At 40.4% G+C, this 26,314-nt stretch overlaps 1 protein-coding gene across 2 annotated transcripts in view; it reads left to right on the forward strand.

The window, feature by feature from the left end:
* The first annotated feature begins 1,054 nt into the window (after positions 1–1,054).
* EPC2 (enhancer of polycomb homolog 2) overlaps positions 1,055–26,314 on the forward strand; it is a 53,381-nt gene continuing 28,121 nt past the window's right edge. Inside the window, exons 1-2 of one of the 2 annotated variants that reach the window (XM_013957356.2) lie at positions 1,055–1,254; positions 19,970–20,129. In XM_013957356.2, the coding sequence (XP_013812810.1) occupies positions 1,102–1,254; positions 19,970–20,129 (313 nt within the window). In that variant the 5' untranslated portion in view covers positions 1,055–1,101. The remainder of the gene's footprint in view (positions 1,255–19,969; positions 20,130–26,314) is intronic. The other variant, XM_013957355.2, reaches the window with a different exon arrangement.

Raw genomic sequence — 26,314 nt, forward strand, 5'->3', positions numbered from 1 at the left:
CATTTGTTTTTATTGCTAAAATCTGTTTTAATCCCCAAATAACCGATGAGCCTGAATAATCCCAAATAAAAATACAAAGAAGGATAAAGACTTTAAGTTTCACTGCCAGCAAAATTTGCTATGGCTGCGCTCTGACAGGTGTCACAGAGCTGCTGCTGCTGCTGGGAAGCCACAATCCGCCTGAACAGGCTGAAGCACCTGAGACCGTCTCTGAGAAGGGGCTAGTTTCGTCCCAGTGAGGAGTAGTTGGGAATACACTTAAAATGTATTACGTGAGTAGGGGACTGCACGGTGTGTCTCACGCCTTCCCGGCATCAGGTCGTTTTCGGAGGAGCCTCTCTCCTGCTGGCTGATCGTTTCGGGAATAAAACACCCGAGGTGTCAGCCTGGAGAGGCGTGAGTTACCTGGCCGAGGGGGCGCCCTCCAGCTCCGGGGCTTGAGCCTTCTGGAGGGAGGCGAACGCAGCTGCTCTGTGGTAAAGTAGCGCGGTTTAACGGCCCCAACGGCCCCAACGGCCCCAACGGCCCCAACGGCCGGCGCGCGCGCGGCGGCGGCAGCCACCCGCCTCCGCCAGCGCACTCTATCGCTCCGCCCGAGCGGGGGGCGGCGGCGGGAGGACGGCGGGTCTCCCCCACCACCATCACCACCGCCACCACCAGCAACCGCCCCCGGCTCGGCGGGAGCGGCGCCACCGTCGCGGCCCGCCTCAACGGCCCTCCCGTCACAGCGCCGCCGCCGCCGCCGCCCGCCTCAGGCTGCGCGCGCACCGGCCTCCCCCCCTCCCTCCCGGCCTCTCCCTCCCCCCTCTCCCCCCCGTCCCGAGCTCTCGCGTTGGCTGTCGGGATCGCTGGCCGCTTTGGTTAATGTCCGCCATGTTTGCCATGGCGCAGGGAGCGGATCGAGCGAGCCCGGCGCGGATCTAGGGCTGCGGGGCGTGCGCTGTGAGCTACGGGCGGCCCCGCGGAGAGCTGTTCCGGGGCGGCGGGACCCTCCATGGTGTTGCGGGCCGGGTGCGGGAGCGGCTGGGAGGCGGCGGCGCGGCCGCAGTGAGGGGCCCCCCCGCCCGCCCGGCCCCGGGGTGTTATTGTGAGGGGGAGACAATGAGCAAACTCTCCTTCCGAGCCCGGGCGCTAGACGCCGCCAAACCGCTGCCCATCTACCGCGGCAAGGACATGCCCGACCTCAACGACTGCGTCTCCATCAACCGGGCTGTGCCGCAGATGCCCACGGGCATGGAGAAAGAGGAGGAATCGGTAAGGGAGCCGCGCAGGGGGGGCACCATTGTTTATCAGACACCCCCCTCCCCTCACGGGAAATAGGCCATTGGCATTCACCAAGCGCACTACGCACGCTCCCCGCCGCGGCGCTGCACGGTTCTTATGGGGCCCTGCGCAAAGAGCGCAGCGTAAACTGCTGTCCGACGCCGTAAGCGGGCCCTGCTCCGCCATCTTCTTTGCGTCCCGACTCGCGAGTGTTTTGATTAGTGGTGGGGGGGAGGCCTTTACGCTAGCGTAGGAAGGAGGAAGGCGCAAGAGGCGTCTCTGAATGAGCGGGCGGGCGCTGTGGCCGCCGTTGGCGTAGCGCGCCTTGGCTGCCGCCGCGGGAGCGGAGCGGGCCGGGCCGGGGAGCGCGGTGCGGAGCGGAGCGGGGCGGCCGCGGCGCTGTCGCTGCTGCCGCGGCCCGGGGCGGAGCGCCGGCACCGGCCTTCCCGCTCCCGCCGGGACGGGGCAGCGGCGTGCAAACAGATGCTCTGCTAGAAATTCTTGGTAGTGGTTATAAGAATTTTTTTTGTGTGTGTGTGTTTGAGGTTTTTCTTTGCTTTTTTTTTTTTTTTTTAAGTATGAGAAGAAAGCAAGCGTTTCCTGCTGCAGAGTGTACGCCAGCTGTCAGGCACATCAGCTGGACGTGTTGCGTTAAGCATTATGCTTTTAAGCATTTAGATGATTTTTTTTTAATTAAGCAGCAACTTTTAAAAACGCATACATGATACTTGTTCTCCTTTTCGTAGTGTGATAGGGAGAAAGAAGTTTTGTCCCTGTAAGGTAAAGATAAGTTTCTCGGGGTTTTCAAAGCATTAGGACAGCACTTTGAAAATGCATGCCCACAGCTCTGCTGTTCGAATGTGCTATTCTGTGCTACTGATTTTTATTTATTTATTTATTTATTTTTTCAATACTGACTCTTGTGCTCCTTCGAGTTGTGTTGTCTAGCTTAGACTTCGGCTGTTGCCTAATGTATCTGTACTTGTATGTAGAGCTGATAGTAAAGGCACCCTCAAGAATTTCTTCAATGAATCCCTGTCTCCGCCTCAGCCAAACCTCTGTGCATGTGGATTGGCTTTTCAGAGGTTACAGCTGTCAGAGGAAGCCTCGTGCCTTTCCGATTGGTTTTCTCACTTGACTATTGATATTAAAAGAAGTCCTTCTCTCTTTTACCGTTGGTTTCCTCTGCTGTTTATTTCATCCTATTGCAATTTGTAATACACAGTGATCAAAACTTCCAGCACTTCAAAAGAGTAAATTTCTCCTAGAACCTGAGAACGTATTTGACGTGCACAGCAGTGTGGTACTGATGAAGTAATCTTGGAGGGTAATTTGGTTTTCTTACATTTCAGTGAAGTCTGCCTTGCAGTCTTCTGTTAGCATTTCATGTTTATAAAGTGTGGCTTATTTTAAAAAATGATTATTTTCTTAATAAATCAGGTTTTAAATTTTTTGATGGAAAATTTCTCTAAGAGTTAAAGCAGGCAAGCTGCTTGTGGGCTGCTTAAATGATTGTGAAGAGGATTAGATTTACACTTTAATAAAACTGCTCTAGTGTTGTAGTAAAATGTTTCTCTTGTAAGATTGAGGTGTTTTCTTCTTCACTGAAATGTGACTGTATTTGATATATTATGCCATAATCTCAAAATGAAATGGTCATTGAAGCAATATATAAGCATAGTGCTAGATACATCAGCCAAACAAGATTATTAACTCTAATAGATTGTTTATATTATTGCCATGTAACGACAGTTTCCCAGCACCTCTGGAAAAGGCTGTTGTAGATGACAGTAGTTGAATATTCGAGGAATTCACTTTAAACAGCTTTTATCATAGTAAGCGTTACTCAGATGTGATTTGGTCTATTTTGAGAGGGACTTTTGGGAGGAGGGATATATACACATACTCCTTTCTGACATCTCAGTTACTTAGGTGTCTCAGGACCCTTTTAAATTCGGACTTCTGCCAGGGATGCATCTGGTGAAAGCCAGCTGAACCATTAGGGTAGCTCATGATTTAAACTCGCTGTACAAAGACGCAAAGTTCACGTTACTGTGGCCCCAGTATACCTCTGTCCTTGGTGTGCCACTGCCTGTGTGAACGCTCAGTGAGGTCAGAAGGATCTTGTAGTACAGTGGATCATGGGGTTAAGCATCGTCTTCCAGGTCTGTTTTTTAACTGGAAATAGTTATGTGTTTACAAGTTTTAAAATAGCTAAGGTTGGTCTGTTCATCTGACCTGCTGTTCTTTACAACCTAGTCCTGCCAGCACAGGCATATGAGCTGCTTTGTTCGTGATTAATATTTTGTATATACAAAAATGCAGATTTTAGTCCATTTGTTTTTAATGTGATTTATTTTTGGTAGTAAAGTTCTTATTTAAGTAATAATATTGTATTGGAAACATGGAAAGTTTTAAAGTTTGGAGCATTTTAATTATTGTCGCCCATTTCTTATACTACTGCTAAGGTTATTTGTATTAAAATGTCATACAATCACTGTTGTCCCAGAAGCACAATATAAACCCCCAGTCATGCCATTACAGAAAGCAGTACTGCTCAGTGTGAGCATCTTTATCTGGCTTTTCTTTTGATTTGATCTTGATGAATATTCTGGAGTTATTTCCCATTTCAGTATCTTAGAGACTTGTATCCACTCATACAACCTTTTAGAGATCAGCAGCTCATTTTTGTATTGTAACTTGCTTGGAGATTCCAGCTGTGAAAAGATTAAGCTTCTGGTATGTAGTATGTTTATGTTAGCAAGTATTTATAACTTAATCAAAATTAAACCTGAGGAAAAACTTGTTTTGTGGTATTTTGGGTTTTTTTTGTTTTTATTTCATGTAAGAGGAGAGTTACAGTTAAGCAAAAGTAGAAAGATGACCTTTTGTTATAAAATGCTCCTGCTGAGCTTTAAAACTATTGGATATTCTTGATGAGTAGGAGTTTTACTTCATAATGCTAATGAATTGTTGCTGCTAGAAGGGGAAAAATTGCAGAATATATATCCCATAAGTGTCTTTTTTATTCGAATACATATTGTTGAGCTGCGCGTTTTAGGGGAAAAACATTTAATAATGAGACAAATTCAGGCTGAAGACTTTCAGAGGTGGATTTAACTTTGAGTTGTTACAAAGTTAAAAGCGTGGTAGTAATTGAAAGTACACAGATTGGACAATCAGAGCTATCTGAAGGGACACCTGAAAATTCTTGTTTGAACATACGTTCATTTATAGCTAGGTTGGCATGAAATGATAAGGCTAAGGTTATACAGGGAAAAGTGCATGAATAGCAAGTTAAGGACATAGTTTAAGGTTATTAAAATGCTGACTGAGTAAGAATGAAAAGGAGTGAATTTCATTCTCAGCCCTTGAGTAATCGCCTCAGGATGATCTTTCAGTCATCATCTAATGTTCAATTTTTGAGTATTTTGAAAGGCTGGAAATAGTTAAATTGAAGATTTTTTTTTTTTTCCTTGCTTTGTCTTCTGCTCACACTTGCTTTCCATCCCTTAGTTCATTCTGTTTCCATTGTAATACTGGAAACTTGAGTTCACTATTTGGCTTTCCAGGCATCGTGGAGCAAGTGGTGCTTCTAAAATAGCATATTTGTTCTCCATTTAAGGCAGGAAGCATTAATTTTGCACAGATGTCACTTTTGTTCGAATACTTCTGTTGATACAGAGTAGCATACTGAATATTTTTGCTGATACAATAATGTGGAAGAGTTCAGTCAGGAGCACTTAAAGATATGTGCATACATACATATAAAGATTATCACTAACTTTATTTTTCTGGCAGTGCTTTTTTTTTTTTTTAAAAAGCATTTAATTATAGCTCTGTCCTGCAGTTGCACTCTCTTGAACATATCTTTATGCCTGAACAGTTTTTCCCTGGTTTTTGGTTACAAAATGAATGAATAGAGACCTCTTAATTTTTTCGTGGAGTGGTTTCATCCTGCATGTGTGAGAATAAACACATTGGTTGGAGACTTCAGCAGTGCTCTGTTTTCTTTCAATTCTGAAATGACCAGGTTTCCAGTTGATAGTAGTGCTGTAGTGAACAGCACTGGAGCAAAAATATACTCAGGTTTGCTTATAGCTCAGACTTCCGAAAGGAAAATCCCTGAACAAGAAGAAACCAGTCAGCCAAACTTTTTGGCCCTTCTACTTATTGTTTAAAATCTTACATACACATTTTCCAGATTTTTTTTTTGTACAATTAAGTATTAAGAGACAGTGTCATTTTTTTTTAATATAAGGAAATGAATGGAGATGTTCACATATTACAGTTACTTGTCAGCATAAAAGCAAGTAGCCTTGTTTTTCATGTATATCCTACTCCTTGGAAATGTGTTGATTGCTTCCATACTACTGACTTGCTTTCTACAATGAAATCTGAGCTTGGAGGTCAGTTAACAGTTTCTCTTCTCCTTCTTGAGTCTCTCCCTGCTTAAGACTTTCACATCTCACTGGGAAGCATACCTCTTTTAAAGCTGATTTGTATGGGGAAGTGTTGTAGATGGTTGCTTTCATTGTATTAATTAGTTTTTCTCTCCCTCCCAACTTAACAATAATTATTTGTACTAAATTATATTTGTTAACCAGTAGGTGCCTTAAAATGTTTGGATAGCTTTAACTTCATAGTGATGATGGTATCTTCTTTTAGAGAGAAACTAGGTTCTGTTGCTACTCCTAGTATTGATATGTGACTTTTACTTAGAGAAATACAGTCAAGTATTGTTTAAGGTGTTGAGTAGAAGTAGCTATCTGGTACCTTCTGAGGCACTCAGATTTAGTTTTAAAAAGCACTTAAAGAAAATAGGATAGTGTGTTAATGAACATTATGGGAGAAATGCTGTAATAAACTTATGTTGAAATAACTAAGCAAAGAATCCATCTTGTATAGCAGTTTTTTCCACAGCTCAACTTGTGGAACTGATCTCCATACCATTTCTGTCTCTTCCCATCCCTAGTAGGGAAGACAGCTCCGAGAACTTTGTTTGCTTTTCCATCTAAGTGTTCAGTTTTCTGTTCGTATTTGAATAGAAATGCCAGATATTACCCTTTCAAGCTGCTGCTGAAGTACCTTTTTTCACATGAAGTGATAGGCTTGCTTTTTCTGTTCATTTCTTAGCTAGCCTGGGTATATGCCATGGAGCAGATACTGTGTGTAGTAGTGTTACACAGTTACACAGTTCTTCTAGTGATAAGTATCCATGTCTCCTGAGGGAGGGCTCTGAAAGGACAGAAAATGGACCAGTTAGCCTTACCAAGCAGCTATGCAATTTCAAGAATAAGAAAATTTTTTACTATTTTTAAAACAAACTGTTATTATCTTAATGTGGATGTTGGCATATTTTTTCACTGGTTCACACTCTTTAGAAAAAGCAATCAGCATCTCTGTTTCATTTATTTATTAATACTTTGGGTATTTGGTACCCTAAAAGCTGAGTTATATTTGAATATTGTCAAATTTAAAACAGTTGAGTTATTAATAAGTGATTAAGTAAATGTAACTTGTGAGATAAACATTTGTGGATACTATTCTTCCATGCAGATAATGTGCATGTAGTTCAGGAATATTAGAGCAAATGAGACCTGTACAGACTACCTTTAGGGAAGAAATGGCTTTCATTTTATTGGAATGAACTGGCGATATGAGAGGGAAAAAAACCCATAACTCCCATTAGAAGTTTACTTCTTGGTATGAGTTCAGCACCTTTAGTGTTTTTGTGTATGTTCTGAGACTGCTGGATTTACTGAAGTCTGGTTAGTAGCAGGTAACATAATGCTGTGTTGTAATTTTGCCCTCAAATCTTCTTGGTAATGGGAAGCTTTATTCATAGCATTTTCAATTTTAGTTCTGTTTGAGAGACCTCTTTCCCTGCCTTCAGGTTCTGTACTGTTCTCCCTCCCTGTGAGACCCACTGCATCATGCTGTGCATTCCTCACAAGTGCATGTTTCAACTCCATTTCCCAGCAATTATTTCAGTTTTCAGCTGTCATCCTCTATCCTTCCTTTGCTTTCACCTGCAAAATATTTTTGTGGATGAGAAGTTTCCTTTCAGTGCACCACTTGTACTTTGTAATATCCTATTTGATAAGGGTATTTTGCCCTTAAAACTAAGCGGTTTGGACTGCATGAACTTGACACAGCAGTAGGGATGAAAGTACCTCTGTTGAATTTGGACCAATCTAAATGGTAGAATAGCCGAGTGACTTGACTGGTGAGTTGACTGGTGGATTGTTAAATTGAGTAGGTTTCTTTTAATTTGCTCTGGGTGTAGTTATGTGGATGAATGTAAACAATGTGAAGGTTTGCTCTTAAGACTCAAATTAATGATCAGTTTATTAGAGCTTATCACATTAACACTTATTAGCTAACCTGTGACAACTGCTTGTGAGCGTGAGCTTAGCCTGGGACAAACGTCAAGTAACTTAATCTTGGAATGTGCTTTTAAGATATGGCTGAGCCAGTCTAGCTGTGGTCTAGTGCTAGTAGGGGTGGGATGCTTTTTCCGTCTTGTCCCTTATGGTTACTCTTGCTTGCTTGTGCTTTCCTAAGTACTGTGGCCCACCTGACTGGATAGCGGGAGGCGAAAGCCCACCGCGGATAAGATGAGCATCCTCTATTGTATGGGAAATGGCAGGAGCATGTGGGGATAGAAAGGCTGGGAATGGAAGACTGTGAGACTGCCCTATTAGTATCATCCTCAGGTTAGATGGGTTCAGGCTGTCTCCTAAAACTACACCCTTAATTTAGATAAAGCTGCATTTTGCTGCAGGCTAGAGCAGGATGCATCGGGTCAGTTAACCCTGGTCTGTGGAATCTGTCTTAACTTGCTTAGGTGCCTGAGTCCTTAACAGAGAACAATGGTATCTGCATGGAAGTGAATTGAGAGTCGCACCGCCATTCATTATGCAGGAACTTTCCCTTATAGGTACGTTTCCTCAGGATGAGGTGTAAAGCCATGATGAAAGCTTGGGAAAACGTTTTGAAATCTAGCTCTCTGTGCTCTGTCGCTCAGCTCTGGAACCTCGGAAAGAAATACCTCAGGCAGCTTCAGTAGCGCTTTGAATCACACCGTGCCAGATTTCATATTGCTCCTGCTTGGCAAAATTGAGCAGTAGTCAGCTTCATAAAATTTTTGTGTTGATTCTTGTCAGTTAAAATGTCCTATTTTAATTATTTAATTTAGCAAACATTAAATTTGCTTATGTTAATCTTGGGTTTAGTTATTTTTCATAAGAAAGATCACTTTGGCTGCTAACCATTTAAAGGTTATTTGTAATTTATTTTGCCAATGGAGCTAACATCCTATGCCTTATTTATGCTTATCTGAATAGTTTTCTGCATTAGCATATTTGTCAGATGCTAACTGTTCAACTTTTTCAAAGATAAAGAACACATTAAATATTTACATAAATAAGATTACAATTTAACATTAGGTGCCATGAAAACCGTTGTTGGTCAAGATAAATTGTAGAACTGAAACGTCTGTAACAGATTAAAGAAGAATTGAACCAGAACTGAATTATTGCACATGAAGGGAGCAAGAACTGGAGATAATCACTTGATGAAACTAAATGTAATATTGGTATAGACTGTCATAATTTCATGTTCAGTTTTGAATAGTTCTGAGTCAAAAAAGAAATGAGGTGTATTGTAATATACTATTTTAAAGTCTTGATTTTAATCCATTTCTCAAATACGTACTTGTTAACATATAATAATCACTTTTTAGTGTTACTCAGGGTATCAGTTTAAAATATTATTTCTGTACTCAGTAGAACTGCTCTAAATGTAAAGGAGCAGAAGGGGCAAGTTTGCCAAAAAAAATCTGAGTTCAGGTTTTGCTTAACCTATGTTGGTGCAGTTCTAATTGCAGTCAGTGATAATTAGTTATGTGATTAATGCATTTGCTCTGATAGAATGCCTAATCCTTTAAGATAAAAGGAGAGAATGCTATATGCGATTCTCACAGTTTCTTAAAAATCTTATTTCTTCAGAAATAAACCAACAATGAAATGCTTGGCATAAGAATTTTGGACTTTATTGGATACAGATATGTCTTTGGTCTTTTGCTCTTTTAAATGGTCACTTCTGAGTGGGAGGAGTAGGTGAGCTGGTATCAGAATTGTATCCCCTGAAATAAGTTATTTGGGGAAGAAGAGTGCCCTTGGTAAATGTGTGAGGAGAGAACTGGGTTGCTGATATCTGATGGACTTACTTTTCCAGTCTCTGAAATGCGGTGTGCTCTGCATCTCGCCAGTCTGTCTGCTTCAGTAGACACGTCTCTGTAAGGTATTTTCTCATGTTTGTGGCCTTGTAAATTGCAAGAATTTGGGATTTAAACAACTTTCCATGTGAAAACGTTCTCCAGTTTGTTAGGTGTCAGTTCTCTGACAATTTCCTGTATCACTAAACTGTTCTTTTTTCTTTTTATCTCAATGTATCCCTCATGACACATGAAGTAATTAATTTACATATCTTTCTTTAACCAACACTTTATGAATATTTTTCTGCCTCTTTTGTCCTAGTCTTTTTCCCGCTGTTTGCATTTTAATTTGTAATTTGGTTATCTTAGCTTTCTCCCATTTGTGTAGCTGAGACTTGCATCTTATTACTGTTTGACCAGTCTGAGTTGCAAAACAAATATCACTTCTACTTTGAAGCACCCTCGTATTGTCCAATTTACCTGTATGAAACTTAGATGTAAACAAAATACTGGATGTCTGGCAATGGTATCCAGTGATTAGTATGATAAAAAATTTGAGTTCCTGAAAGACCAGATCTTTGATATCAAGGTAACACAGTTGCTTTGCTACCAGTCGTATTTCTGACAGATTTATAGAGCAGGTAGCCTCCTGCAGGGGGTGTCTAGCCCTGACTGGTTAGCCACAGGAGGCTCTTGAGTAGTTTAAGTGCAGGTTCTGTGCTCGGACCTGATGTGCTGTTATGGAGGTGTTGGATAATCTGAATCCCCGAGTGGGGGTGAAGTGAGGCAGCAGCAGCTGCTCCTCGGACTGCCTTCCCCGGGTGCTCTGGCCTCGCTGTGCCCCCTCACCGAGAGCAGGGAGACGGAGCCCTGCGGAGCTGCTACCGGCTTCCGGCTTCTGTCTGAGGATTCCACCACCTCCCTCCCCTCGGCTCTGCAGGGAGGACGAGATTTTATGTGTAGTACTATCAGTAAAGAGGCAAATCAGTTGTTCTGGAATCTGAGCCTTTTAAAATACCACTGGAGGGTTAATTACATAAAATTGAGGGAGAGAATTTATGTGTGTAAGTATGCATCTTTCCATCTCAGTTCTGCCTGACTTGGGAAAATCAAGTTACGTTAATTGAAGCAAGAAAATAAAAAGGAAATCCTGAGAGGCAGTTCAGTAATCTTTTCTGTGTATACAAACTGTATTTGTTATGTAATGAATGATACAAATGTATTAAATGGAGCTAGATTAAGACTTTACCTTCTGTATGGGCTTTTTTTTTTTTATTAGGTATTAACAGCATTTGTTAACAGTTTTCTCTTAAAATGCTGTAAAAAGGCATCCCAGAACAAAACGCTCTGCTTTTCAGGAAAAAAATATATTTTTCACAAAGTACCATATTCAGCCTATTCAAAAGGAATTCTTAATAATTCAGTTTGAAGTTGTATTTATTGAAGTTTTGACAGCTTGGATATTTGAATAATTAAATGTAGTTTTGAAATATAATGCTCGAGGGGATTTTTTTTTGACATTTTGTAAACAGTGACTCTGTTGGTAACATGTTTGTAAATGGTGCACAATCATGTTTATAGGAATGAGAGATGGCTTGTTCTCATATTGCTTCTTGTCCCACTGTGTAGGGTAATAATGGACATGAAATGATTGCAAGATGTCCCAACTATTACACAGGATGATGGAAATCACATTGCTTGTTTTTCTATGTTAAATTTATTTAAAGACTTCTGTGCTGTTGGGTCAGCTAAAGAAACATGAAAATGACTATGACATTCTGCAGTCATTTTCCTATACCTTCATTGGTGCCTCATGGGCTAATTTCACTCTGTGTATCTTGCCAGTAGGTGTTTTATAGCACTTAAATTGGCTTTTGTCAGACTGTCAGAGAGGAAATGAAGGAAATCTTTGGCATTTATTAGTCTGTGTTGGACTTTCTGCATTTAGATCCGCAGGTCCTATGTTGACTCATTGTATCCAGACACCAAGTGTTGTACAAAGAAGTTTGGCCCAGTTATGTGGGGTTTTTTATGGCCCTTCTGTTGTATCATTTCAGCCTACGTCAGCATTCTTAGGTAACTTTCAGGCAAACTGTAAAGTATTCACAGTAATGGAATTGTTTCTCCTCAGTGTTTAGATAGCACTAGCATTGCTTAGTGATACTATAGCCGTTTCAGAAGTAGAAAGCAGAAGAAAGCAATTAAAGTGTGTGTGTATTTTATATTAGTATCTTACCCGTTACAGGACTTCTGTGAATTTTTAGGGTAGAGTAGCACATTTTGATTGACTTCTGCCACCTCCCTCTTCATTGAGTGGTTTGTAACAGCTGCCTCCTGTTAGTTCACCTTTTGTTTTCCTGTAGTCATAATGTGGCAGTAAGGAAGATTGGAGAGGGGGCAGTTGCTTTTATGATTATAATATATATATTTTTTCCTATCGAGGAATTCCTGGTTTTGTACATTTGGGGTTAATAATGGTTCATATGAGGAGTCATTAACAGAAGAACTGATTGATTTGAGTGGATGAATGCTCTGTCTTCTTAGGGTTTTTTGAAACTGAGGAATTATATTGGAAAAATGTTATAGCCAAAAGTGAAATTGAGAGGTTGTTCCACAAGTCCGTTCCACTTACAGTGAGGGATCATCATACTGTCTCCTGCTTCTTGAGGGGTTTTTGAGCTTCTTTCTACAAGAGTCAGAAATCCTCTAGTGCAACTGAGAGAGAAGTTTGTCATATAAAACAGGTTTGTTTCAGGCGCATTAGCTTGAATTCAGTATGTGAATTTTTGTTGTTTGCTCAGCTCTCTGCATTATTCCATATCTAATGCAACATTTGAGAGGACCATGTAGCAGAAGTAGCCAGCACTACTTACTGAGTATGTTAATTCTTCATAGTGGATGTTCTTTCTTAGATCAGTAGAAAAATGTGATCCCTCTTGCATGCTATTTCACGGAAATGTCTGTTTGTCAAAATAAATGGAAATGAAGCAATGAGACTCTCATCTAAGATGCTCACTTTCCTCTCAAGGATATAAACTACTTGTGGTGCGCAGGCAGGTTTCCTGCTGCATATTTGACTACTTATTTAAGTTAACCGCTTTCCATCCCAGCGAAGAGGGAGGGGAAAGAAAGGAAAACAGATTTGTAAGTACTTTTTCTCCCCCCCCCCCTTTTTTTTTGAGGGTCAACCATGCTTCAGATAATTGATAATCATTTTAATTCTACTACATAAATTTACATGTCCAGGAGTCACTAAAAAAATTTTCAAAAAGTTTTGCTGATGAGCTGCTGTCAGTTCAAGAAGAGTTCTTCCAGTAATCTTATGGAAGTGGATGAATCCTTCCCAATAGAAAATAAAGGTCCTCTGCATAGAGGAGGAGAACTCTACATTGGCTGTGTTTTTTGGGGCAGTTATGAACTGAATGGGTTAACTACAGGAGAAAACAAAAGGTGGTCTTTGTGTTTGAGCTTTCATCTTGGAAAACTTTACAGGAGTAGATAGGGCAATGCCTTAAAAAAATATATATATAGCTTTGGGCGCTTCCTGACACAAAGGTATTTTTGTCAGTACTGTGGACAGATGTTGCCTAAAACTTTCTTTGTGCTAGCTGCTGTTGACATTAAAAGATAAGTCTGATGCACATTTTGTATTGAATTCTATAGGTTTTTGTTTTCAAATCTCCATGTTAAATATAAAAATGTCAACTAATAGGTTTCTATGCCCTAATATAATATTCAGGCAATAGGATCTCTAGGCTTTAGTGAAGTTTCCCCATTCTTCCTTTCTTTGCTTTAATTCTGTTTTGGATTGCAGGTAGAACACAAGGCTGACCCTAGACTACCCTAGAAATATCTTATTTTGAGTAAATAAATCTATTAATAAATTGACTTTTCTTTACCTTCAGATTGTATATAGTTTTAGTGGAGTGCTACACAGTTAAAGCCATTTATCTTGTTGAGTGAATCAGTTTATCAACCACATTGTGGTATGTTTTGTTTTGTTTCACTTGTATCTTGGTAACATCAGTGCGGATACTTCTTTCATTAGCAGTATTTGCAACGCTGCAAATTTTAATCTAAATCGTGTGTCCTGAAGCTCTGTTGTGAAAGGACTGACAAAACAGAAATTCTTTTCTTAAATAGCGTCACAGTAAACAGCAACATGCTTGGGTACTTACTACTGCAAAGTCTTAATAGTAGTAAATGTGTATCAAAAAAGCTACAAACTACAAAAATTGGAAAACTTGAATAAAGGTGTTGAAATAGCCTTACTTTAAAAAAAAACAAAAAAAACTGTTCCGCTGCTTTTATAGTATAATTTTCAGGGATGGAGGAGGAGAAAGATGTATTTAGTATGCCCTAAACTTTCTTCTCCTAGGATGTTTGTATCCAATACAGAGTTGCCTGCTGCAGTTTCATAATTAAGACAAAGATCAGCTTTTCATTAAGGGGATGGTATTCAGCACACACATCCAAAAACTTAGCACATCTACTTGAAATGAGAAGGAGAAGTACTTGAAATTGAAGGAGGGTACTGGGCAGAATGGCCTTCGGGAATTCCGGGTTAAGGGAAGAAAGAAACCCATCTGCAGGATCAGTGTGCTTTGTTTTGCTGTAGTAGAGCAAAGCAGGGTATGTGGGTAAATGTACCTCTAACAGGTTTAAAAAAAAAAAAAAAAAGGCTTCAGTGTTGATCACTGCTTCCCTTAAAGTTTATTAATAAATCACCAGATAATAGTCTCCTAAAATTTCTTTTTTTACTGATGAACTTTTTTCGTAGTGAAGAAATTTCCAGATAAAATGATCATTAAAATTGTTGTTGGCATTTCAGGGATGGAAGGACACAGCGGCAAAGGTATCGTGCTCTGCTTCTGAGATTGGAGTTTGAGCCAGGCTCTGAATGTATGCAGCCAAACCAATGAGGGGTTCATAGGTCTGAGTTCAAGCCTTGTTCTGGACTAAAGCTAATGTTTATCCTCAGCCAACCTTATTGTTAATGTTAATGGCCATGTGGATGGGAGCTTCTGAAGTGGCAGAGTGAGACCGCTGGCTGCGGTGCGCACTTCTGCGGGCACAATGAGTGGATTCATGCTGCCTGCACGGAGGGAAGCAGTACCAGATTACCTGAGGTCAGTGCCTTTAGCGAACCACTGTGATCTGGTGTCACTGGGGTTATTGTACGGTGAGGCTACCTCAGTGGCTAGAGTGAATCTAGATGTATGAATCTTGCACATGGAGGGAAAAAAATTGTTTTTAATATTTAAATATGCTAAAGCAGCAGTATTGCAGGTATTAAACACTGCTATTCCTAATTCAGTCATGATGTTAATTGAAGAAATAGGCCAGTCTAAATTGTATTTGTTTGAAATGTTGTAGTTAATGAGAAAGTTGTGGGAGTTTGTTTGTTTGTTTGTTTGTTTTTAGTAAATTTTGGGGTAATGACACTTTAACAGATGCTCCTTTTTATTCCCATGGCAGCATATTCTGTATTTTCTATGCTACTATCACCGTTGCCTCTATGTTCAGTTTTGTAGGTTTTTTTTTAATCTCCCTTACTGCAGAGTGAAGTGCGCTTTAAAATACAGTATGTGTCTTTCAAAACCGTAAGAAAAGGGAAAAAATAAAAAAGAGTTTGTATTCGTAAACTAGTCACTAAATCTATCTTTAAGCCTTTAGAAAGACTGTATTTCAGGTTTAATCTAGCTCTTTAGATGCATTTTCATATAATGGTCTTAAGAGTTTAAGCAAAACTCTGAACTCTGTTTAAACACAACTGTTTCGGGAATTCTGTCCTTTCCTTAACTTCATGTTCAGCAGAAAGATTTTGGTTTTATTCTAATTTGAAAAATATATGTAGCTTATCTATCTGTCTTCTGAAGTTCTGCTGTTTCAGTGGGTGACAGTAATACTACCGAGGGTTTTTTTGTTTGGAAGTTGTTATGTGTGAGGGCTTTTTATAGTAAAGTGACCTATTGTCAGATTTTCTTTGGGAACTCTTGGTACATTCACTAACAGTGTTATAAAAACTGAGAATCTGAATTACTCATTGGTATTGTTACAAGCTGTGGAGCTATGCTTGGGCCAAAAAGATCTTCTGAATCTCAGTTGCCATGTGTCTGTCTTTACTTCTTTTTCCAAAAGTTAAACCTTATTTACCCATTAATTACTTAGGCTGGTATGGTTCTGTGTCTTCCATATGAGCAAGTTATTTAATCTCATTTTAGAAAAATGTCAGTGTTTGTTTTGTTTTGGGGGCAGTGGGATATTGGTAGAAGTGATTTAGTCTGTGATGTAGCAGTCTTTAAACTGGCTCTGAGCTTTGTGCCTTTAAGTATTTTCAGAGTATTCGTTTCTGTTAAGAGAACTGCAACTTGAGCAGTGGTGACTTAAAATAAAAACGCCAAAACTGAAAATGGAACAGGGATTCTTTTGTTTGGAAGTACATTTGGATACAGCACCCTAAGCTTACTATTTGGGAATGTGTGTCCTGAAAAAGGTGGAAAGGAATTTATCTGAACAAATTAGAACAATGTATTTGACAAAAACTTGCCAACTCTTTCAGGTCACGTGGCCTCTAAAAGTATAGTGTCACCATAGATAGCAAGTACAGGAAGGAAAAACTACAGCATGGTTTGGGACAGTGACTGTGAATAGGGAAATTTATGTTGGTGAAAAACAACAATTTCTCCACTATATAAACTGGAAATATGCCTTTAAAACAGCACTGCCAGTTCCATGTTATTTCTCTGTGTAGAGGAGCAACTGATACCTGAACTCTGGCTGTGAGCAAATAAAGATGCAGCTCTTATTTTTGATCAGAGTAAGAGGATGTCCGTTGAGAAGAAGAAACGGAAACGCTGACTACATTGAATGCTTGAACTGGGGATTAAAGGAGCCCAGTAAAGGGCTTTGCAACCAATTGGGATTTAATCAGCACTGTACCTGCTAGGCACATCCCAGTAATGACTCGATGCCTGGAGACCCATATCTATACATTCATGCTCAGTGGTGCGTTTTGTGTGTGTAGTTATCTTCTTTACAGCCTGTATTTGTATCTTATTTAAAGTGTAAACTGACATAATTTATGTAAATTAAAATCTTTTTCTGGGTGAAAGAAGAGTAAAATAGCAAGGTAAGGGAGATAGCACAGATCTACAAAGAGCAGAGTGTGGAAAAAATTATCTAGATTAATAAGATTTTTGAAGAGGTAAAGGGATTGTCCTACAGAATACAGAATGATTAAGGATAGCTTGAAGGGAATTTCTAATGTCTTTTGTGAGTTTCAAGAATGGTGGAAATAAATTTTTTGACCTTTTGTACTGAGATGTGGATCATTGTGCAACAGCAAGGAGCTTCTTAAGGAACTTAAAATGCGAGGAGAGAGAATAAAAAAGATGGAAGCAAGATACAGGCAACAAAGGAGGTGTGTATGTATAAGTGTTGTTTGGGCTTGATGAAGTTCATGAAGGCAAGTGAGCCAAAAGCTGCTGGAAAAGCTGACAGATTTGACTGTGTGGCTGGTGGTTATCAGCTGTCTAAACTATGACAATTGAGGGAGATCCATGGTGACTAGAAGAAAACAGCATTATGCCCATCTTCAGAAGAGGCAAGGAAGAAGGGAATTTGGGAACTACAAGCTGGTCAACTTCACCTCCTTTCTAGGAAGGACATGGAAAAGAGCAACCCAAGCAAATTTGTGGATGTTGAGAAACTTGAGGTTGGGGCCAGCTGAAGTTTCACGACCTTCAGTTAGGAGAAGTGCACAGCTCCTCCCCTGGGGCGGACTAATGCTGTGCATCGATACAGGCTGGGAACTGCCTGGCTGAGTAGCAGCCCTGCTGCAAAGGTCCGGGTGTCACGGTCGCTGCCAAGCGGAAGAAGGACCAGCAGTGTGCTCTGACTATGAGTAAGGCAGATTGTATATGGGTCTGTTAGGAGGAGCATGGCTACCAGACAGCATGAAGTTATGCTCCTTCACTCGTCGATGGCGAGGCTGCAGTTGCAATGCTCTTTCCAGTGTCTTTGCTTTCCCCAAATTTCTCACAAGATATTGAGAAACTGGAAGAGAATATGTCAGTGGGCTACCAAAATGGTTAAAGACTTAGACCACATTATCTATGAGGAGGGGGTACTGCACCACTTCTGTCTGGCAAGAAGAGGCTGGGAGGATCTGATAGCAACCGACAACTGACTGCAAGGTGGTTGCAAAGCTGGCAGAGCCGAGCTAGTCTTGATGGTGGCACATGGCAAACAAGGGGCAGCACCTGCTATGGCTTGAGTGGGTCAGATTGGACACTAGGGAAAAACATCTTTGCTAGGAGGGTTAGTGCATCACTGGAACAGGTTACTTAATGGGGCTGTGGGATCCTGTCATCGGAGGTTTTCAGGACTTGGCAAAGTCATGGCTGACCTGTCTTAGTGGTAGTGATAATGGTCTTTGAGTGGGAGGTTGGACAAATAACCTGCAGAGGTCCTACCTGGCAGCATTTTGGTGGTATTCCTATGTGTGCTGTACTGTTAACTGTTAGGAGGCAACTCTAGGGACATTAGAGAATTAAAAAAAAAAAAGGGAGGGGGGCAGCAAGAAAAGAAATAATTTTTCATTTAAGTCAAATTACATACTCAGTTCTGTGAAGCTCTCCAAGACATATTTTAATGGTGGAGTGACAGTATTAGTCAGTGTGTGGTAACTCAGGCAGATCACACCAGATACTTGATTGCATGCTTGTCTTAATTCTAATAGCATTCACTTGGGAGCCTGATAGTTTGATTTAATGTCATTTTATCTGCTACAAGAGGTTCCCAATTCTACTCTTCCAGTCACTGACTTGTGATTATATTCTAACTTTGCAGAAATTGCATTATTTACATTTCTGCAAGATCTTAGTATTTAAGAGGCTATCATTTATTAAATAACTTCATTTACATATTTTAGAAGATTTACTTTCATTCATTACCCTTAAAAAAAAAAAAAAGTGGAATTAGAAGGGGAAAAAACTGTTCTTTAGAGAATTTACCAAGTGCATAGTACAGAATCTGTGAGCGCAAGACAGAAGTGCGTGCCAGATTGCCTTGTAACCAGGTTACCAAAATGGGCTGGTTCTGCTGCTTGTGGTGGTGGCACCTGTGTTGTGAGGCAGGATGGATGGTGGAGTTGATTGTGGGGAGGTGAACCCCAGAAACCCAAGAGGGGGGAGAGAAGGCTTTTTTTCTGTTGAAACTTTTTTTTTCTCAACAGTCAGTGTGTGGGAATGGCTAGGTGATAGCCCTTGGAATAGGCAAAATAAGGCTTTATGGATTTCTGTGAACGAACGGAGCCTCAGAGTAGGTTCCAAGTCAGTGATCTGCTATTTTGTCTTCCCTCCCCAGACAACTGAAGAAGAGCAGTGAAAGGAGAGATGAGAACTTTTGAGCTCCTGGTTCCATTAAGAGACTAGCAGTTAGTCCCCTAGGAGAATGCAGCTTGCTTGTTTTATATTTGACTTAGGCAGGTGAAGGAGAGTTCTTGAGTTAACTTTCACTGAGTAAATGGCTATGGTGATTTAAGATCTCCTCCTGCTGAAGATTACCACTCTTCTCCTCCTCTACAGGGCCCACAGAAGGGAGCATGTGCCAACTTCTTAGCAGTTTGAAGTCTTAGCATGACCAGTTTTTGTAATAGTTTAACTGAACTGGGGGATGTGAAGCGTAGGGGCATGTTCTCTATTGCCACCAGCCTCCCGCCCTAGGAAGGGCAGAGAGCTACAGGGATGGCATTTGAAATCAGCCGGTCAGCCCAGCCTTTGGTCGCTGGTCAGTGCGTATCAGGGGTTCTCCAAACTCCACTCATATGATATGTAGGTAGCAGTATGAATCAGAATACTACATCTGTACAGGTTTTCTTTGCCTAAGTTTAACACAAATATTTATGAAAATCTTTGAGAGAGAAGAGTCAAAGGTTAGTATTAATCCCAGCAGTAAATGGGTTTCACCAAGTTAACTAGTAAAACTATGGATGTGGAAAAAGTCTTGGTAAACTAATACCTGTGCTATGATCCGTATTTCACTTGAAGTGATTCTCTGGTGATTCTGACTCCTGTACTGCAAGAATAAAATGAAATAGCTGGTATCTATTTAGGGAGTCCCTGCCCTTTGCATGGTATTGTGAGGACTGCTCCTTCTGTTGCTCTCAACTGGCAGAACTTCTGAAGAAAGCAAGCGAGTAAGGATTGCTGGGGAGATGGGAATGATGAAATTGGCTGTTCTTTTAATTTGAATCTGTTGATTATAATAACACATAGAAGGACTTACTCTTCTCCTTACGTTAATCTGAAAGCAAACATTCTACTTTCCTCTAAAATACAGTGATACAAGCCTGAACTCTTTATCTGGGTCTCCTGTACTACGTCAGGATAACAATAGGAAAGTAGGATGACTTTTTTTTTCTCATATGCACTTGTATATGCTGGTATCTAAATAAACAAATTCTAACTTTTCCTCTTGCAGGAACACCATTTGCAACGGGCTATCTCAGCACAACAAGTTTTCAGAGAAAAGAAAGAGAGCATGGTTATCCCAGTTCCTGAAGCAGAGAGCAATGTCAACTATTACAATCGTTTGTATAAAGGAGAGTTTAAGCAACCAAAGCAGTTCATTCACATTCAACGTAAGTTCACAATCTTTTTTTTTTTTTTCCACCCCCTTTAGTTAAATTGAGTAATAGTCAAACAATCTTGAAGCCAAAGTTGCCGCAGTATTCAGAAAGTGGGAGGACTCAGAAATCCAAGGTGGATTTACATACTTGAATTCCAGTTTCTCTTTTAAAGTTTGGGGAAAAATGTGATGATTAAAGGTGAGTTTTTTCCCTACAGTATTCATTTATGGGCTCTGTGCTGACGTTCATACATAGTAACTAGTAAGCCTTGTGTTCTGTCTGTTAGTCAGCTGGTATTGTTGATCAAGGCATTCTTCAGATTTTTCCTTTTTCTGGGAAAGAATAACTGACCCTAGCTGCCTTCAAGGTGCTTATATTAATACGAGGGGAGGAAGGGGGTTGCTCACTGAATGAGTCTGAAATGACTGTTAATTCAAGAGGTATATCTAAACAAAAATCAAGTAAATAGAAGAATTTTTGTAATGAAAATCAGCCTTGGTTCTACTGATTGTAACAAAGCTCTTGAAAGTTCAGTTTGAACTGGGCTAAAAGCAAAGTCTAAGCTAATTGCTATAGCATGTGTGACATTTCTAGGGCCAGATATATTATGGGCTATGGGTGACAATGATTTTCTCAGAGTTTTGCTAAAATTGTGTTTTTCTTTATGCAAGGAACTCTTAGCTTATTTTATAGATAAAAGGAAGTATTCCTTTGTATGTGTTTGGCTCCCTATATTTTAAAAGGTCTCTTTAGGAAAATTAATCATGGATTTCTCTGGATTCATTTTAACATTTTCGCAGGTGCTGTTCAGTTGACAGGAGACAGATGATATTTGTATTCCAGCTGTTCAGTTGTTCCTTGGCATGTGAATCATTTTTGTCCTATGCAGAATGTCATTTTAGAGGGTTATTTTGTGACTTGGACTTCTCCTAGAAGTTACCTTTGTAGCAAAACTTCAGAGTCAGTCATTGCTATAGTTTGTGAGACCTGATGGTGAAGCACAAGGTCAGTGTTGGGTTTCTGCAAGGAAAGCTTCTCATCACCAATTTCTGTGGTGTTTTTTTTTTTTTTTTTTCCTTGATCATATTGGAAAGACTATTGATGGAGTTACGCCAGAGCATTTTGGACAGGAATACAGTCCTCTGCTGTGTTAGTTTTGGGTTTTGTGCAAATGGTATTGGTTTTATTGAATTTCATCTTGCCAGACATAGAGCATGTGTTGATATCTGTTTGCTCCTCACATGCATTTCAGCTGCCTCGACAAGAGGCTGCTGATCTCTATGTAGATTTGAGCAGAAAAAGAATTTTATGTTGGAATGTTTTCTGCTTTTCTTATGGGGCAACTGAACTTCAAGTTAGGCCAATGATGCTGAAACTCAAAACTAATTGTATATTGAAGATCCTCCAATTTTTTTTTTTCTCACTGTCTTAGTGATGTCTCCTATTTTCTTTTCTTTTCTTTTTTTTTTTTTTCCCTCATGTATTTCCAAAATTAGAGATTTTAGGAAATAACATGGTTAAGACACAATAAGGTTCATACTGGTAATGTAAGAAATGAGCCAAAGGAAATTGGTCAAATTCTTCTCTTTTTAATAGAAGCAACAAAGCTATGTGTAGGGCAGGTTGACTGACTAAGGTCTCTAAATGAGGAATGTACTTTGTTCCTCTCTTTGTTGGACATTGCCAGAAACATTGTAAATATATTGATTATAAACATGTCTAAAAGTGTTAAATATATTACACCAAAGTAGTCTTTGCCTTGCGAAGACGCACAGCCTTTCTGAATGGAATTACAGAAGGCATTTGAGCTGATGATAAATACCAGATACTGCTTTAAGATAACTTTTTCCCACATATTCTGGTTGGAGTATGTGTGGTACAAGGGAACTTTATGCTACGATAACTGCTTAGAAATTCTGTTTTCATGCTGAAAGCTTGAACAGAAGTACTGGCTTCAGTTAAGTAAACTGACAGAAACCAAGAGGCCAGGTACTCTATTCCATACCTACTGTGGTTATTACTAGCAAATTATGAGTAAGCCTAAATAATTCTGCAGTTCATGTGGCAGTTAAGGATTTTATTTTTAACTTTACCAGCATAATTAAGGGGATTCTTTTATTTGAACCAATGGTTCCAAGCAGAGAAAAGGTAATTTCTTGGTGAGGCATGAAATAGATGAATTGGCATGGATTCTAGGCATTACGGAACCTGGGAAGTACCAATTCAGATGACTTTAAACTGAATATAAAGCAAAAGCCTCGAGCTATTCTAATTATGCTAGTATGATTAGTAATTTTCCAAGAATGAATGTATTTAGAGTAGCATAGAGATGCATTATAACTAACTAGTATGCAACAAAGGGAATAAGTTACTATGTTTGCGCCTATGCTAGAATTATAGCTAACTGGGTTTTGCAAATTGGTTTCCTTAACTAAAATAATAAAAATGGACCCCAAAATATATATTTGGATGCAAGTAGTTACTGCTATGTATATATAATGTATATATAATTTCATATGTGTGTGTGCATATATACAAAGAAACCTCCCTCCTAAGCAAAGACTCTTGCATATAAATGACTTTAAAAAAAAAAATGCTAATGATACCAAACGAATACTTCATCATAAGTTACACAGAAAGCCAGAATTTTTAAACCTACATCAAATAATCTTCACTTAAAGTTGTGTTACTTTGTTTAAATTTAAAAGTGAAGTGTGCATTTCATGTAGTTTAGAGTTGCACTTTTTTTTTGTTATTCGTTATGCATGCCACGTTTTTAGAGAATGTTGTAGCAGGATCTCTTCAGACTGTGGGCTTGCAGCCTGGACGTATAAAATGGGTAGTAATTGCACGATACCTGTCCTACTAAGATATTTTAATTCTAGTTCAGAGGCGTAGAAGCTGTCTTCCAGTTAGGTGCTACAAACTTACCATAGACATGATAACACTAGGAAATGTTGAGAGTGAGACAGAAAGCCTGTAATAAGGGTTGCTACGATGGAAGAAAGTAATGCTGAATATGACTGGATTAGGATTATAGAATGAGAAGAAAAGGGGATGTTAGAGAAGTGAAAATAGGATTTGTATAAATCTAAAGATTTTACTATTTGCAAAAAGACAATATTTTCCTGCATCTTTAATAGAATTAGATTTAAGAACTTCTATGAAAATTTTAAACTGAAATAGGTCTGTAGTGCAATTCCCTTCTGAGATAAGAATGACTTTAAGCTTTGCTGGTTTGTTTTTACTTTGGTTATAATTACTATTATGTGGTTCTTCATTTTCTTTTGGTCGGCACAGGTGTATCTGCTGCCAACAGGATCACCACTGCCCGCTCACTTCTTACTGCCATCTCCCTTCTGGTGGCAGTTGTGTTCTCTGGTGAGCCAAGTCAGGGAACTGATCTGGCAGAAAACTTACCTGTCTTTGGTTAGCTTTCAGATTTTCAGTTTTCTGACTCGGTTCATTGTGTGCTTGCCAGCAGCAGCACGAGCAAGGTGGCAGGAACACGTAGCTTGCTGGGGAGGGAAAGCTAGTGGAGCCACTTGTTTCAATGGTAACCCACACTTATGTCAGCTTAAAATGACTATGGAACCACAGCCTTAATTCAGTTAATTAAATTTAGTTAACTTAGTTAAGTTAACCCTAATGTAATTTGGTTTAAAGTTACATTAAATTAAATTTAAAGTTAGTATCAACTGAGTTCCTAGGGGAGCTCAGTTAAACAGAAGAAATCCCTTTGTGAAAGTTTCTGCCATCAGGAGTGGCTGAAGTGACGGAGGATGTAAAATAGGCTGTTGGTTTTGCAGCATCTAGTAGCAAGCCAGCAAGTTCTGAGTGTTCACGTGAGACAAGGCTACTGCTGGGATCATCAAGACCCTTTCCTTCAGGGCATTGTGGAAACCTGCAATGTGGAGAATGACGGAAGTGTTGGAGTAGGACAATTATTAGTCAACCACGAGAAACTCCGCAGAATTGCCAGGAGGAATGGATATAGATGGTCCACTATAGATGGTCCAGCAGATTGGGTAGCCTTAAAGTGCTGGCCAGGAGTCAGTCATCTGAAATACAGTGTTTTCTGTTACTGAGTCTTGTTCTCCACTAATTTGTGCAGGCATGAATGAACAGTTGCATCTGTTGCTTTGGCAGGGGCAGAAACAAGAGGTTGTGATGGGTGGTTATATCACAGGAGACATAAACCACCTGTATCTTGTGATGGCTGTAGAAGCCAGCAAGCTGCCATACTAAAGGCTAGCTCCAGGATGAAAAATGGCTTTTTCTGGAACTAGCTGCAGATACTTGACTGTTTACTCTGTATTTGGGAATACAGCACAAAATGGTGGTTAAGGATGTCACTGAAGTGTGTTTCAAAGAGCAGACCTCAGTGAAGGAGGACGCTTCTCTGAATATCTCCCCAGAGCTGAGGCAAGCCAGCTCAGCGTTGATGAGTTAACTCTCTGTGATTCCAGGCAGCAGTTTGGGGAGAGAGAAGAGGAGGGGACGGGAGGGGGGACCAAAAAAAAAAATTTATATATATAAAAACCTTACATTTCCAGACTTGTAGGTCTCCAGGAGGTTGCTGAGGCTTTGTGGCCTTCCTGCCTGCCTTGAGACGGGAGGTGGATTGCAAGATTTGCTTACTGCTTTCACTCTGTTATCACCCAGCCTCCATATAAACCCTCTTTCATTGGCAATGAGCTATTGATAACTGCAGGTCATGACAAATGGTATCAAAAGCATTGCTAAAAACGTCATACATGATATAAGCTACTACTTCTGTTTTCACAATACCTGTGTGGTATTGTGAACTTAGGTGGACTTGACATGTTGTTTAGCCTGTGGTTTCATGAGAATAGGTGAGCCAATCTAACAGCCAAAAGAGAGAGGCTCTGCTTCTCCTCTCTTTTCTGCTTCTGGTTGCATACACCCCTGCATATCTTGTACTGGCTCTGTACTGGTCCCGATGCGTCTTGGCTACTTCTGCAAACTGACTCAACTCACGAACCTAGCAGGAAACTATCTAGGGTTTCTCTGAGGCCCCTTTGGGACAGTGAGTTGAGTGTGTCTCCAAATGATTCAACTTATTGGAGTTTATGTTGGGGGGGAACCTGTATAATTTCCTGCTGGGTTAGGGGCTTGAATTCACTAAGGGAAGAGGCTCATGGGTGCCACACCAGGAGAGGGGCTGGACTGCGCAGGTGGGTGAGCAGCAGGCGGGAGGCACCCGCCAGCTTTCAGCTGAGGTGGGCCATTGGGTCAGTTCAGATGCTTGCAGTTCAGTGATCTTTAGTCGCTTCCTTCTTTATCTGAGATGGGGATCTCGCCTTCTAATCACTAGTGTTCAGAATGAGTTCATGAGAAGGTTTGGTCTTTTAATTTGCCTATCAGTGGAATGGTTGGGTTTTTTCCTCTAGCTAGTCTTGGTGTCTCCTGCTGGTTGCACCTTATCTCGGCCTGTCCACTTTTTTGCCCTGTGAGGTGATTCTGAAAGGTGCTTGGTGCAAGAGTTTTCAGCAACCCTTTCATTTTGCGGAAACCAAGGCAAGTTTACTGGCACTGCTTACGGGTGAACAGTATCATCTGTTCCCTATCGTAGGGATCCTCCTGTTCACTAATACTCTGGTTTAAGAAGTTTTACTTGAAACATCTTGTTTGCAAGGAGTTAGTGAATTGCCTGCTGACAGGTAACAGGATGACAGTTTCTGTGCAAGATCAGCATCTGTCTGAAGATAAACAGTCGATACCTTCTCAGGTTTTTCATGGATGTCTTTGCCTTCTCACATCATCTGTGAGAACATGATTGAACATCTGGCTTTTTGATTAAGCAAAATTCCCTTTGTGTTTGGAGATGTGCTCCAAAATGACGTGGATATGTTGTCTAGAAAACTTTGGCCATCTACTTTGAGCAGAGTTGCTTGAATGTGATTTTGCAGTGCATGCTGGGACTGCAGTTGTTTTTGTATGCACTGGGGCTAGGCAGGGGCAGGGGAACTCTTGCAATTTCCTTTTTGGAGAAAGTGGCAGTTTATGCTTACAAGGTCATCGAATTACAGATTTTGGTGAAGGGGAAGTGCAACATGGGGCATCGTTACCTAGGAGCAGGGGAAGTATGAACTGACAGGGTTGGACTTGGCTGGGAGAGCTATGAATAGTTTTGAAATTCGGGCGCCTAACAGGTGGAATCAGACATATGCAGT

Source organism: Apteryx mantelli, chromosome 6, assembly GCF_036417845.1.
Source record: "Apteryx mantelli isolate bAptMan1 chromosome 6, bAptMan1.hap1, whole genome shotgun sequence".
NCBI lineage: Eukaryota > Metazoa > Chordata > Aves > Apterygiformes > Apterygidae > Apteryx > Apteryx mantelli.